Raw genomic sequence first — 15,420 nt, forward strand, 5'->3', positions numbered from 1 at the left:
TGTAATAGCCTAACAGTTTCAAGTGATTAGGTGATCTTCTAGGTCTATATAGCAGTAACCTCAAGGGCTGGCGGGGAGGCCAAGAGTACTCATTTTATAGGCCTAAATAGCAGTAACCTCAAGGGCTGGGAGTGGGGCCAAGAATACTGATCTTGAGGAAGGTGATGCTATAGGCCTATATAGCAGTAACCTCAAGGGCTGGGAGTGGGGCCAAGAATACTGATCTGGAGGAAGGTGATGCTATAGGCCTATATAGCAGTAACCTCAAGGGCTGGGAGTGGGGCCAAGAATACTGATCTGGAGGAAGGTGATGATATAGGCCTATGTAGCAGTAACCTTAAGGGCTGGAGGTGGGGCCAAGAATACTGATCTGGAGGAAGGTGATGATATAGGCCTATGTAGCAGTAACCTTAAGGGCTGGAGGTGGGGACAAGAATACTAATAGGATATCATTAGGTCCCAGCTGGAATAAAATTAGTTGGTTGAATCTTGAAAGGTCTACTTAATTTTGTCTAATTTTAGGAAAATGAGTTGGGCCAAAGAGAGGCTGAGGGAGGGTTGATAGATTTCCAATCCAATAGAATCCTTCTGTGTGCCAACAGGGAGGCAATGGCATCTAGCAGTCTATTGGTCAGGGAAGGATTGTTGTTTGGTAAAAATAGCCATTTCTGCACTAGGCTGCCACTCTATATCAAATGCTTCAGAAAGTGTTTTAAATATAGTGAACCAGTAGTCTGCCAGACAGGGACAAAACCAGATTATGTGGGTCAAGTGTGCCAAAGAGCTTTTACACCTGTCACATGTACCATCAATATTTGGGTTGAATTTGGAGAGCCTGGCCTTACTGAAATGGATACAGTGAAGTATAAAGCTGAGCCGGGCACAAGAGGAGCTTCCATTTACCCTAAGCAAGGCACTATTCCAGACTTCGTTCGAGGTCTCTCAACCAAGTTCCTTTTCCTGCTCAGATCTAATTTTATTAAGTGATGGGTTATCAAAGGACATGATTATCTCAAAAATACCTACATTTGGAAATACCTAAATACACTTGAATGGGGTAGATTTCCAATGTTGATGACCTCGCTATCAAATGTAAAGGTGCCATCAATATAAAGGCCATTAAACTTAGTAAGGCCATTCCTCTGCCACAGACTTCAAGCTGAATCCAGTTTGGCTGGTTTGGCTGAAAGGAAGAGGTGATTATTACATATAGGAACTTAGAGAATTCACAGAATTTAAAGTGTTGACGGAATTAAGGCCAAATTTTAAGAATATTGACAATTGGATTGGATGTGTAGCGCGAAGCTGAAATAGTAAGATTGGAGGTGACTAAAGCTGACAAAGAGGAAGAGAAATAGGAGTTGACTTCTGTTTGACACAAGTCAGTTTCTGGGGTGCGAAGCCAGTAAACAATATTTTGTATATTCGATGCCCAGCAATAATGCATAAGGTTAGGAAGGACTTGTGTGTTCTATCTCTCTGGAGGAATGCTTTATGTATTATTGGACTCCCACCGCTCCCCCCAAAAAGATATAAACTTATCCACTAAAGTGAAAAAAGGCTTGGGTAGAAAAATGGCTGATGTTTTGGCAGCGTCGGAGGTGTAGCTGCATTAGAGCAGTCAAATCGGTGAGCAGCTGCTCTTGATCACTGTCATGAAGCCACACCGTCCCACTGGCGTTAGAAGTTCAGAATAAGAAAGTGTAGGCTATATAGAAATAATGACGCTCTAATTGAAAATCATTAAACTAAATAATGAGGATTTCTATCAGCCTAATCGAGGTGAAGATTACATCTCACATTCTAGTGTTCGAACTTGTAAACAAGGCTACATGGGATTTCTCTTAATGCGACGCTGTGCAGCCAATGGCAATGTCCGATGGAGGTATAATGCCAGGAGCCCTTGTGGATTTGACAGCTAACACAGTTCACCTCCGACATCGCCAAAACAACCTCTATGCAGATGTCGGCTAAAGTGGATCTTATGGAATTGAGCAATAAGAGAGTAAGGTTCAAACTTAATTTCAATTTACTTCACTTCTAGTAATTCACAGTATGTAATATGAAGGATTCTCATTACAAATTTGATTTGTGTTTTGTTTTTGTACGGAAGAATACTGAAAGATCATTGAAATAAAGTGTCCTTAAATTGCCAAGTATACATTTTCTAATATTGTTTACTGTATTAAGGTGTGGTTCCTCGCTGTCTCTTATCACTTTATTTTTTATTGTGAACAATTTTTTATTGAATCACATCAAAACCAATACAATCAATAAAAAAACAATACAATTTCCCCCCCTTTTTGATCAACACCACTGCCCCGGACACCACAACCCCCCTCCTGTCACTTTCTACATTGACCTATTCCATCGGAGAAGCTAAGAGGGGTCTAGAATGGACTCATTCCAGCTGTCACAGAAGCAACAACAGGAATGCTGGACAGTACACCAGAGAAGACATCTGACATCAGATGGCAGAAGAGAGAGCTACCAGTCACAGCGAAGGAGAACTCAACTCACCCAAATGCTGCCTCAGTAGCCCCTCCAGAGGAATACTGCAGTTGTATTGGACATTTCAAGGTTCACAAAACCCCAGTTAAGGTCGCTCATTAAAAATACACACTCAGGACATTATACAGACCATTTTCTGGTCTTGGGAAAAAAAACGATCAAATTTAATAAAACTCACAAAGGGAAATATATTAGAATCTGTAGGTATAAATATGTTTTATCCTTGACAGAGATCACATTATTACATGGAAGGAAATTGGAGATAATTTCATCTGGAAAACAATATATTATTGTAATTTACTCCTTGTTTGATCTCTATTGTTTTAGAAAGATGGTATGAGTAACTTTGGGAAGATATATTTTTTACTTTGGCAACTACAGTAGGTAAAAATATGAACAGGATGAACAATACATTGTAAACATTGTCTTACAAATACTGACATATAAACCAAACGTACATTCAAAAACAGTCTCTTATGAAATGAATCGAGACGTTATTACAACTCACTGCAAACCAAATGTAGACACACAAAGATGACATAATAAATTAGTGATAAATTAGTTTCTTTACAGAGGATGATACCACTGTAGTATTATATTTACTATAAATAAACCACTAAATTCCCTCCATGATAAAATAAACAGAAAATAACAGAAAGTATATAAAAAAAAGAGTTGAAGATTCCATTAACTGTCTGGATTATTCAACAGGCCATCCTCTGTGCTGAGATGGATAATACATATTGTTTTAATACATTTGTCTCAGCGTAGTTAAGGGATTAGAATCAACACAACTAGTGTCAGGCTTCAATAGTTCACTTCTATCCTCACGGAGAGCATTGACCTGTATTTATTCCTATCAACATTCTTCTCCTGCTGGAAGAAAACAAATCAGGGAAACATTGACCTCTGTAACCAGGCACAATGCCACTGGGTTCCAACCAGTCAAAGGTGATGCCTGTTGTTTATGAAACAAGGCCATCAAGATTTTTTTTTAAAGCATCTGCTCAGTCAGAGTCAGTGTGGCTAATGCTATGCCCACAGCTCCTACCAGTCACTAGTTCATAAACACTGCCCCGTCCACAGAGCCAACAGATGCTCTGATAGGACAGCCACAGCCAGGATCAGAGGCAGACATGGGCTACTACCATCGGCATTGCCCACCAGTAGCAGATGCACCTTATTGGGGTCTGAGATCATTCCCCGGGCGTCTTCCAGGGCCGCCACAGCCGCCGTGCTGGAGTTGAGGTCCCCTGTGGCCAGCAGGTCAAACAGGCAGGCCTGGTAGTAGATGTCCCTAGCAGGGAGGAGGGCTGCACAGTGGACATGGGCTGCAGCAGAGGGCTGGCTGGAGGAAGAGGAGGAAAGGGAGGAGGAAGAAGAGGGGCTGGGTAGCGTCTCTAGGCGCTGTGAAGGTGGGCAGCCATATACACACAGCTGCAGGTCCTGCTCGGGGGTGAATGCTTCAGCAATGGCACTTGGCGAGCGTACTGACAGGCCCAGGGACCGCCCACTCTGACGCACCACCAGGGTGGTGCCGATGTGGGCAGCACGGATCTCAGCCTGGCGCCCAGGCAGATCAGAGTGGACGCTCAGGCTGTGCTGGCCCTGCCTCTCCTCGCTGGTCACTGAGCCGTCCACGAAGGCTGCGGGAACGTTGTCCAGCTCCGCCTGGTAGATCTGCTGCTCGATACACTGGCGCCAGTTCTTAAAGATGATGGTAATCTGGTGGAGAGACAACCCTGTTGTTAAACACACCCTTCCAATGAGCTAGACGTACGTATGCTTTATTTATGTATAAAGACATGTCATGCATTGTACATAGTTATATTTTAAAGGTCCAATGAAGCCATTTTTATCTCAATAATAATAATTTCTGGGTAATAACTAAGTATCTTACTGTGATTATTTTCAATCAAAATTGTACCCCCCAAAATTAACGTTTCTTGTCAAAAAGCAATTTCTCAAGCAAGAGCGGGGAGGGAAAACTGAAAACTAGCTGTCACAGATCCCTCCGGAACTGTCATTACGCACACCTGGTCCCTATTCCCAGTTGATTAGTAATTGTATAAGTGTGCCCTTTGTTCACCATTGTCCTGTCGATTGTTGTTCCAATGTCCTGTGCTGTGTGTTTTAGCTATTGTGCCATTGTGGATTGCGCAGATGATTACGGGTCTCGTCCCGTGTGGTATCATTGTGCGCTTGTGTTATTTATTTGAGGATCTCCTCGCACTTTTGTTTGGATTTCTACCCTGTGTTTTGTATACATGTTTGTTTGGTCTTCATCCCTGTGCCTTTACACGGCACGCTGTAATTTGGGAAATAAAAACCCCTATTATGCATTCCTGTGCCTGTCTCCCGATCCTCCATACCAACGTGACACTAGCTGTTATTGGCAGAGAGGTTTGGAACTCTCTTTCTCATTGCCATATTACCTCATTTACCGCCTGGTGATGTCACCAGGAAGGCCAAAACTCCATCCCACTAAAACAGGCAGAAATTTCAGGTGGCCTTTTCAAACAGCTCTTACACTAAAATGGCATTATCATAATTTTCACAGTGTTATTCAAATCTCAGGGTAGAAAATCAAATTTTTGACTGCACTGGACCTTTAAGAACAGATCGTAAGTTGTAATTTTTTTTATAAAATATAATTTACTATATATTATTTTAGAAATGAGGCCTACCGTGATGAGAGCCGTGGCATACACCCCTCCTCTCATGGGAGCGCTTGTTGCCTGAACGTATAGATACTCATTATCTATCAGTGGCCAGGCCCCTTGTACAGCGCACGTTTGGAACTCATCACGGAAGGTGCGAACATGGGGATCCCCGAACACTCCACAGTGGAGATAGTCAGGGGTCCGGCCCTCACGCTGGAGGTAGCCCTTCTCATAGATACAGGCGTCCCCAGAGATGGGGGCCTGTGGCAGGGGCCGGGGCTGCGCGGTGGGGCCTGTCCTGGGGCAGCTGTGCTGGATGAGGAGGTCCTCGATGCCCTGCACGGCCGAGTGGTAGGCCAGGTCGCCCCGGCAGGCACGGGCCATGCGGCGGGTACACATGGCATAGGAGCGGAGGGCGCTGCAGTAGCCCGCATTGCCCTCTCTGCTGCCTCCTCCTCCGCCCCCTCCACTGCCCCCAAGGTCCAGGGTGACAGCTACAAAGTCAGAGTTGCACCTCAGGATGCGACAGGATGCCCATACTGTGGGAGGAGGGAGAGAGTTGGAAGCTCCAGTTTATTAATCAATAATAACGTAACAATAGTAGGAGAAAAAAATATGTCTTTCCATTGAGCATGTAACAGAAATATCACAGTTGCTTTACATTATTGGGTAGTTTGAAGACAAAAGCTGTGGATCATAGAAAGCACCTTGCAGGCAGCACAGGTGAAACAGTAGCATTGCCACTATGACGCTGCATTTCCATGACAGCTGTGAGTAGTGGCTGCAAAGGGCCAGTGTCCCCATCCCCTTCCAGCCTCAGGCCGAGGGCTGCAGACCAGGCTCAGGCTCAGTACAGGGGCTACAGATGCAGGCAGGGCATAGATAGAGACAGACATTACACACTGTGGTCTGTAGGTGGAAACGCCACACCACTACCACAGGCACAATCTGGGCTCAACTCCAGTCGGCCATTTGTCAAGATAGAGTGCAATTTGTATTGAATACAAATTGTAATATTTTATCATATAACAAGTGGATCACAAGATCTACAGTTGAAGTTTACATACACCTTAGCCAAATATATTTAACCTCCGTTATTCACAATTCCTGACATATAATCCTAGTAAAGATTCCCTGTCTTAGGTCAGTTAGAATCACCACTTTATATGAAATGTCAGAATAATAGTAGAGAGAATTATTTATTTCAGCCCTTATTTCTTTCATCACATTCCCAGTGGGTCAGAAGTTTACATACACTCAATTAGTATTTGGTAGCATTGCCTTTAAATTGTTTAACTTGGGTCAAATGTTTCAGGTAGCCTTCCACAAGCTTCCCACAATATGTTGGGTGAATTTTGGCCCATTCCTCCTAACAGAGCTGGTGTAATAGAGTCAGGTTTGTAGGCCTCCTTGCTCGCACATGCTTTTTCAGTTCTACCCACAAATGTTCTATACGATTGAGATCAGGGCTTTGTGATGGCCACTCCAATACCTTGACTTTGTTGTCCTTAAGCCATTTTGCCACAACTTTGGAAGTATGCTTGGGGTCATTGTCCATTTGGAAGACCCATTTGCGACCAAGCTTTATCTTCCTGACTGATGTCTTGAGATGTTGCTTCAATGTATCCACATAATTTTCCTACCTCATGATGCCATCTATTTTGTGAAGTGCTCCAGTCCCTCCTGCAGCAAAGCACCCCTACAACATGAGGCTGGCACCCCTGTGCTTCACGGTTGGGATGGTGTTCTTCGGCTTGCAAGCCTTCCCCCTTTTCCTCCAAACATAACGAAGGTCATTATGGCCAAACAGTTCTATTTTTATTTCATCAGACCAGAGGACATTTCTCCAAAAAGTATGAACTTTGTCCCCATGTGCAGTTGCAAACCAAAGTCTGGCTTTTTTATGGCGGTTTTGGAGAAGTGGCTTCTTCCTTGCCGTGCGGCCTTTCAGGTTATGTCGATATAGGGCTCGTTTTACTCCAGCATCTTCACAAGGTCTTTTGCTGTTGTTCTGGGATAGATTCGCACTTTTCGCATCAAAGTACGTTCATCTCTAGGAGACAGAACGTGTCTCCTTCCTGAGCGGTATGACGGCTGCGTGGTCCCATGGTGTTTATACTTGAGTACTATTGTTTGTACAAATGAACGTGGTACCTTCAGGCATTTGGAAATTGCTCCCAGGGATGAACCAGACTTGTGGAGGTCTACAAATTTTCTTCTGAGGTCTTGGCTGATTTACTTTGATTTGCCCATAATGTCAAGCAAAGAGGCACTGAGTTTGAAGGTAGGCCTTCAAAATACATCCACAGGTACACCTCCAATTTACTCAAATTATGTCATTAGCCTCTCAGAAGCTTCTAAAGCCATGACATCATTTTATGGAATTTCTAAGCTGTTTAAAGGCACAGTCAACTTAGTGTATGTAAACTTCTGACCCACTGGAATTGTGATACAGTGAGTTATAAGTGAAATAATCTCTGTCTGTATCTGTCTGTATCTGTCTGTAAAACAATTGTTGGAAAAAAATACTTGTGTCATGCACAAAGTAGATGTCCTAACCGATTTGCCAAAACTATAGTTTGTTAACAATACATTTTTGGAGTGGTTGAAAAATGACTCCAAGCTAAGTGTATGTAAACTTCTGACTTCAACTGTAATTGTAAGTAATTAAGTAGATGTAGTTCATACCTATTTGAATAGACGCTAACTATTTAAGACTGTGTGTTGTTGCAAAACGATCTCCCACACTCTTGGAACCCATCAACAGCACTCAGACGGAAGTCAACACTGTTCTGCTTGGACATGAACAAGATGAGGACAATGGAGAGAAAACTGTTGACAAACAAACATTCAAGAATCAGAGAAAAGCAACACCAGTGGCCACCATTTGGTCACATTTAGGAATAGGACCAATAATTTGATCAACCGTCTTATCCACCTGACCACCGGTCAGATCAGATCATGATCAGATCATGTTTGAAGCAGCCATAATCATAGCCATAATAATAGTCCTATAATCTTCAGTATTTTCATTACAGAGCTTAAGTTTCCATACAGTAGATAAACTGCCATTATAAACAATTATCTGTTAGTGTTGTAAAGCTAGGCTTGAGACAAAATATAGTAAAACAAAGAAAGACTATGGCTACCATGTGTGCCACATCACTATGTATCAAAACCCCATTTTATGTTATATTTCAGTTCTTGGTATAAAGCAAGCATTTACCTGTCAAAGCTAGGCTACAACAATGTTGGTCACTTGGGCAATTGGGCATTTTTCAATTTGGACTCTTCTCCCTTTTCCGTTTGCCATCGGAGAACAAACAAGGGCCAGAGAAAGTCTCTCTTTGTCATATCCAATTTAGTAACCAAAAGGATGGCATTATTGTATTTGATTTATGTGTGGAAAGATCTACGTTTAAGGAAAGGTGTAAGCCTACATTCTGGTAAGACCTTCACAGAACTTATGTGCATTACATAGTGAAACCTTTGGCAGTACAAGGCATTCCTAAAGCATTGGTGCCAAGTGTGCCTTTGAAAGCGTCATGGCATGGGCCAGATTGAACCATGTGTGCAGTGCGTTTGTGTGTGGTCCTCTCTCTCTCTGAACCAACACTACAGTCTGACCTTTATTACAGTTTGGGAGACCTGTACAGTGCACCAGGGAGAGGGGGTATGAAGAGGGGTGGGGGGGTTACGAGCAGCAGGGGCAGAAATAGAGCATGCTAAATATACCAGACTCTCTCTCCCTCCACCCAGACCATTTCCTTCATGTGTTCCCCTGGTCTGAAATAGTCAGGGCTACAAGGCAGAGGAGGGAAGGGTAAGCAGGTGTGCCCAACGGCAGTTCCACTACTCAGGGAGGGAGTGGCTATGGCTACTAGTTGTCACAATCAGTCTTCAATCAGACACATCTTCAACTTACATTATCAAATGAATCTTCTTGAACTGTATTCCAACTAACAGCCCCAACCCAGTCTCTTCACTTCTTTAATAAATGTTTTTCAATGCCCTAGATTGGTCTCCTTTTGTTGTCCGGTGGGCATTGTGTTCACTAGTGTAGTGGCTGAGGTCTGGAATGTCGACCAATGGATTCTGATGCAGCTGCACTTTTGGAGTGGGGGTGTATGCCCCCCACCTTCTTTTTTGCACTGCTTTGAAAATCACAGTGACCTCCCTCTGTGCACAGACCAACAACACTGACAGGGTCCTATTTGTTCCATCCATGAACAGCAAATAATCAGTGTGCATACACACACACAGACAGTCGCTTGTGATTAAACATCAATACGATACTACCTTTAGGGCAACACTGCACCCGTACACTTGTTAACCACAAAACCCTAACTCCCCTTCACACACGTTTGTTTTACTATCCTTGTGGGGTTCAAACCTAGCCCTAACCCTTAACCTAACTCTAACCTTAACCCCAACCCCCTAAAACTAAACCTAACTCTAACATGTAATTCTAACCCTAAACCTAAGCTTAAAACAGCCTTTTCCTTGTGGGGAACAGTGAAATGTCCCCACTTGTTTGATTTGTTTTAGGCTACCACCCTTATGAGGATCTCTGGTCCCCACATGAATAGTAAAACCAAACACACTCACCAGAGGTTGGTCACATGTGAGACTCAGAGATGTTTTTTTCTCACGGCTTGGCCTGGAGTGACATGTCCATGTGGTTCTACATGTCAACTCCAGCTCACTTAAAGACCAGTGGTTTTCACTCATTCATTAGATCAATCCCCAACTTGTATTGGACACAAAGACCACAAACACAGAGCAAGCGATTCGATGTTTGGCTCAACCTCACTTGATTTATTGATGAATGAGAATTTAATGTGAATCCAATCTGGTTGTGTCTGCATAGGAAAGGTCAATGAATGTATGCACATCATAGCATCTTTGTATTTGTAATAGTGCAGCTCTCTCTCGCTCTCTCAAGGTTTCCTTCCACCTGAAGTTTTCCTTCCCACTGTCACATGTCTTAACTGCGACAGTGGGAAGGTCAGTGTTTTTCGATGGTCACTATCAAACATTCAAATATCTTTAGACTGATTGAGTTTTTAGACCCACCTCACTCGTATGATCTATTTTATTGATAATCTATCTATTGTACATTCTATCTATATCAATATGAATTATCTGTGAAAGCATAGGTTTGATTAAAACAAATATTTATGACAATCAATTGCTGTACTTCAGGACTATTCAAGGGGTATTATTATATTAATGAATGGCAAATATAAGGATATCATTCTATTGTTGTTATATAACTGCTGATGTAACCTTAAATTCCACATTGCCAATGTCACCCAAATGTCAGTCTACAGTACATGCCATTAGGCTGTATTTCTTGATTTACTCACAATGACAGGGAATTTGTTCTAATATTAGGCCATGGAGAAAGTATTTAAAGCAACAAGTTCCATTAGGGGACAAAGTGAATTGTACAATGTTAGAAAAACATTAGTTCCAACCAAATAAAAGCTTTACACTTGCTTGACCCAATCCATACATTCTTCATAGCTCACAATTAAATAGTAGTATCTACTGGGCACACTGGTTAAATCAACATTGTTGCCACGTAATTTCAATGAAATTAGGTTTAACCAACGTGGAATAGACGTTGAATTGACGTCTGTGCCCAGTGGGTAGGTAAATAATAGGCCACATTTCTGAATTGTGTAGCACGTGATTATTTTAAGAATGAACCAGGCAAAGCACCATTCATATCCTCACCAAATCACACCTCTGTTGAAGCTCCGTATGAGATACTGCGTAAATGTCCCCACCTCACTCGTTCCAATAGGAAAAAGGCGAAGTAGGTTTTGCCTGCACTGACACCAAACTCCCAAACTGTCAGAGTGAGCTGCCGACACTGATGTCCAGTCTCAAACTGGTTTCATGGCAAGCCGCTTTTCCTTCCTCCCTCGATGTCGGCTATCAGATGAGTGAGATATTTAACAGTGTTTCTCCACGAGTGGTATAAATCACTCGTGTCGAACACCTGCTGCTCGCGTAACAACTGTCCACTTGGGCGCACACTCTGCTAGCCACCGGGGGGCTATTTCAAACTATCACAGCGGCTCTGGCAACCTGTTCTATTTGCATCCTGTTGTTGCTAGTGTGTTTTCTTATTTTTATAGGAGGCCATTCTATATTTGTTGCCCTCTTGGTTCGCAGGCTATCATAAATCCCCAAGAAAATCGGTTCATGTAATTTTGACAGATATCGTAGCCAGTTGAGTAAAAAAAGTTGACATTTGTTAATATTGCACTGGCTGATCTCGGGAAAATTCGTATTATTCTGTGCATAAACCTTTTACACTTAGTATGATATATTATGTTAAGTTATTCATACGAATTATATGAAGTATATGAAGTATAGTATCCTCCCACAGGGCAAAACTGAATTGAATTGAATCAACGTTGTTTCAAGGTAATTTGTCAAGGTATTGTGACGTGGAATCTATACTGAAAAAAATATATAAATGGAACATGCAACAATTTCAAAGATTTTACTAAATTACAGTTCATATAAGGAAGTCAGTCAATTGAAATAAGGCCCTAATCTAAGGATTTCACACTACTGGGAATACAGATATGCATCTGTTGGTCACAGATACCTTAAACAAAAGGTAAGGGTGTATATATATATATATATATATATATATATATATAAAACAGTCAGTATCTGGTGTGACCAACATTTAGCTCATGCAGCAACACATCTTCTTTGCATAGAGTTGATCAGACTGTTGAAGTCATCATTCCAATAGCACGCTCCCTCAAACTTGTTGTGTGACAAAACTGCACATTTTAGAGGGGCCTTTTATTGTCCGCAGCACAGGGTGCACCTGTGTAATGATCATGCTGTTTAATCAGCTTCTTGATATGCCGCACCTGTCAGTATTATCTTGGCGAAGGAGAAAAATGCTCACTACCAGCGATGTAAACATATTTGTGCACAACAGTTGAGAGAAATACGCTTGTTGTGCATATGGAATATTTCTGGGATCTTTTATTTCAGCTCATGAAACATGGGACCAACACTTCACATCTTGCATTTATAATTTTGTTCAGTATACATGAAAAATACATTGGATTTGAAAAAAGCAATCAACTGTTGTTTTTAGGGTGAAATTTAAACAAAAGGATTATGTAATCATGGTAACCAAATTTCAACATTGACAAACCTTGTATAAAATATGTTGAATTTATACCTTTAAAACAAAATCAGATCTTCAACTTTAGATCCATTATCAGAAATAAATTATAATTCAAAGAATTCAACAAAAAATAGACAATATAATAGCTCTAAGGTTTTAACCTTTGATTTAAAATGTAAAGATATTTAGTGATATTGAATTGTGGTGGGTTGTCAACGCAACCAAATGTCAACATTTGATGGAGATGTATCTTCTGCTTGGACAATTCACTCTGTGCCACACTTTTGAAATACAATAAATAGCCTATTAACTTGTCGACAAGTTAACAAATAATATGTTGGATTCACGTCTCCAACTCAACCAAAAATAAAAGTAAAAATGGGATGGCTCAGATGGAACTAAAATAATATTCAAATTGATTTTAAAAAATGGTTCTCGTCAATCTACACATAATACCTCATAATGACAAACGCAAAAACAGGTTTTTAGAAATGTTTGGTAATTTATCAAATAAAAATAGAAATACATTATTTACATAGTATTCAGTTCCTTTGCTATGAGACTCGACATTGTGCTCAGGTGCATCCTGTTTCCATAAATCATCCTTGAGATGTTTCTACAACTTTATTGGAATACACCTGTGTTAAATTCAATTGATTGGACATGATTTGGAGGCACACACCTGTCTATATAAGGTCCCACAGTTGACAGTGCATGTCAGAGCAAAAACCAAGCCATGACGTCAAAGGAATTGTCCATAGAGCTCTGAGACAGTATTGTATCTAGGCACAGATCTGGGAAAGGGTACCAAAAAATGTGAACACAGTGTCCTCCATTCTTAAATGGAAGAAGTGTTGGAACCAACAAGACTCTTCCTGGCCAAACTGAGCAATCGGGGGAGAAGGGCCTTGGTCAGGGAGGTGACCAAGAACCCGATTGTTACTCTGACAGAGCTCCAGAGTTTCTCTGTGGAGATGGGAGAACCTTCCAGAAGGACAAACATCTCTGCCACACTCCACCAGACAGGCCTTTATAGTAGTGTGGCCAGACGGAAGCCACTCCTCAGTAAAAGGCACATGACAGCCAGCTTGGAGGCACCTAAAAGACTCTCAGACCACGAGAAACAAGATCCTCTGGTCTGATGAAATCAAGAGCGCTCAGGGCCTCTGGCTTGAATGCCAAGCGTCACATCTGGAGGAAACCTGGCATCATCACTATGATGAAGCGTGGTGGCTGCAGCATCAGGCTGTGGGGATGCTTTTCAGCAGCAGGGACTGGGAGGCTAGAGCAGGATCGAGGGAAAGATGCAGAGTAAAGTACAGAGAGATCCTTGATGAAAACCTGCTCCAGAGTGCTCAGGACCACGGACTGAGGCGATGGTTCCAACAGGACAACGACCCTGAGTACACAGCCAAAAAAATGCTGGAGTGGCTTCGGGACAAGTCTCTGAATGTCCTTGAGGGGCCCAGCCAGAGCCCGGACTTGAACCAGATTGAACATATCTGGAGAGACTTGAAAATAGCTGTGCAGTGACGCTCCCCATCCAACCTGACAGAGCTTGAGAGGATCTGCAGAGAAGAATGTGAAAAACTCCCCAAATCAGGTGTGCAAAGTTTGTAGCATAATACCTAAAATAACACTCAAGGCTGTTATCGCTGCCAAAGGTGCTTTAACAAAGTACAGTACAGAGTAAAAGGTCTGAATGTCCTTTGTTTTGTCGTTATTTAGTATGGTCAGGGCGTGAGTTGGGGTGGGCAGTCTGTTTGTTTTTCTATGATTTTGGGATTTCTATGTTTCGGACTAGTATGGTTCTCAATCAGAGGCAGGTGTCATTAGTTGTCTCTGATTGAGAATCATACTTAGGTAGCCTGGGTGTCACTGTTTGTTTGTGGGTGATTGTCTATGTTAGTTGCTTGTGTCAGCACAGTTCTCATTATAGCTTCACGGTCGTTATTCGTTTATTGTTTTTGTATAGTTTGTATTCAGTGTCCAGTGCTTTCTTTAATTAAAAAATCATCATGAACACATACCACGCTGCATTTTGGTCCGCTCCTTACGACGATCTGAATACTTATGTAAATGTAATAGTTCCGTTTTTTTTATTAGTAACACATTTGCAAAAATTCTAAAAATCTGTTTTTGCTTTATCATAATGGGGTATTGAGTGTAGATTGAGGGATTTTTTTAAAACCATTTTAGAATAAGGCTGTAACGTAACAAGATGTGGAAAAAGTAAAGGAGTCTGAATACTTTCCGAATGCACTGTACATATAAATGTTGATATTTGGTTGCATTTTAAACCAAAAACAATTTAATATTACTTTTTTAATACAGTATATAGCCTAAAGTTAAGGCTATCTTCCAAACTAATGTAACATTCAACCTTAAAGAGTAACACATCCATGGACACATTTTGAGGTTATTGTAACTATACTTCTTATGTAATCATATAAAATGTGTACAGTATGTTCAAGATAACATACATGGGTCTTCACAATTGCTGTAATAATCTGTGCAGAATCTTAAATGGCCTTGATCACTTACACCATGTAGATTAAGCACAGTGATAACACATGACACTGTATAAATAAATAAAATATCTGACATTATATTCCAATTTGAACTTTGCTCTACTTTTAAATGGTTGAAAGTGAAGTGATAGACATTCGGGTGCCAACTAAACAAAAATGATTGTTTTTACATTGGAATTAGGTTGTTCTTTTAGATGGTTGGAAGCATATTGATAACACGTTGTAAATTCAGCTAACTTTTGGCTATCTTTTTGAGTGGATGAATATAGTTTGTAATTTCATTAATCAACATCTCAACCAAATACTACCCAGTTATCCACGTTGAGATAAGGTGGTGTACCCAGTGGGATACCTCTTACCAGGTCATACAATAGCATACAAATTGGATTATGTAATTTATCATACGTCTTGGATGATGTATAGTATTGTACATCTTTCTCTGAGACCAGAGCCCTTAACTATGAATCAGGTTTGAGGAGTTAGCAGGTACTGTAACTTTGGTCAACTCTGAGTTCAATTTGGGTTAACCGGTACCACAAAAGTC

General features: G+C 41.4%; 1 protein-coding gene across 3 annotated transcripts; it reads right to left on the reverse strand.

Annotated features, from left to right (window-relative positions):
• Window positions 1-175: 175 nt before the first annotated feature.
• Window positions 176-11,160, reverse strand: LOC139391713 (hemojuvelin-like). 3 transcript variants are annotated; one of them, XM_071139204.1, is made up of 4 exons: window positions 7,863-7,949; window positions 5,882-6,033; window positions 5,199-5,713; window positions 176-4,236 (listed from the first exon to the last, which is right to left on the reverse strand). In XM_071139204.1, exons 2-4 carry the CDS (start codon window positions 5,976-5,978, stop codon window positions 3,574-3,576), a joined length of 1,275 nt encoding a protein of 424 aa, XP_070995305.1. In that variant the 5' UTR covers window positions 5,979-6,033; window positions 7,863-7,949; the 3' UTR covers window positions 176-3,573. The 3 variants fall into 3 exon arrangements, with proteins under 3 accessions (XP_070995305.1, XP_070995323.1, XP_070995313.1); XM_071139222.1 differs by lacking the exons at window positions 5,882-6,033; window positions 7,863-7,949 and adding an exon at window positions 10,927-11,160; XM_071139212.1 differs by lacking the exons at window positions 5,882-6,033; window positions 7,863-7,949 and adding an exon at window positions 10,917-11,061.
• Between the last annotated feature and the right edge of the window lie 4,260 nt (window positions 11,161-15,420).

The sequence above is a fragment of the Oncorhynchus clarkii genome, chromosome 3, assembly GCF_045791955.1.
Source record: "Oncorhynchus clarkii lewisi isolate Uvic-CL-2024 chromosome 3, UVic_Ocla_1.0, whole genome shotgun sequence".
Taxonomy (NCBI): Eukaryota; Metazoa; Chordata; class Actinopteri; order Salmoniformes; family Salmonidae; genus Oncorhynchus; species Oncorhynchus clarkii.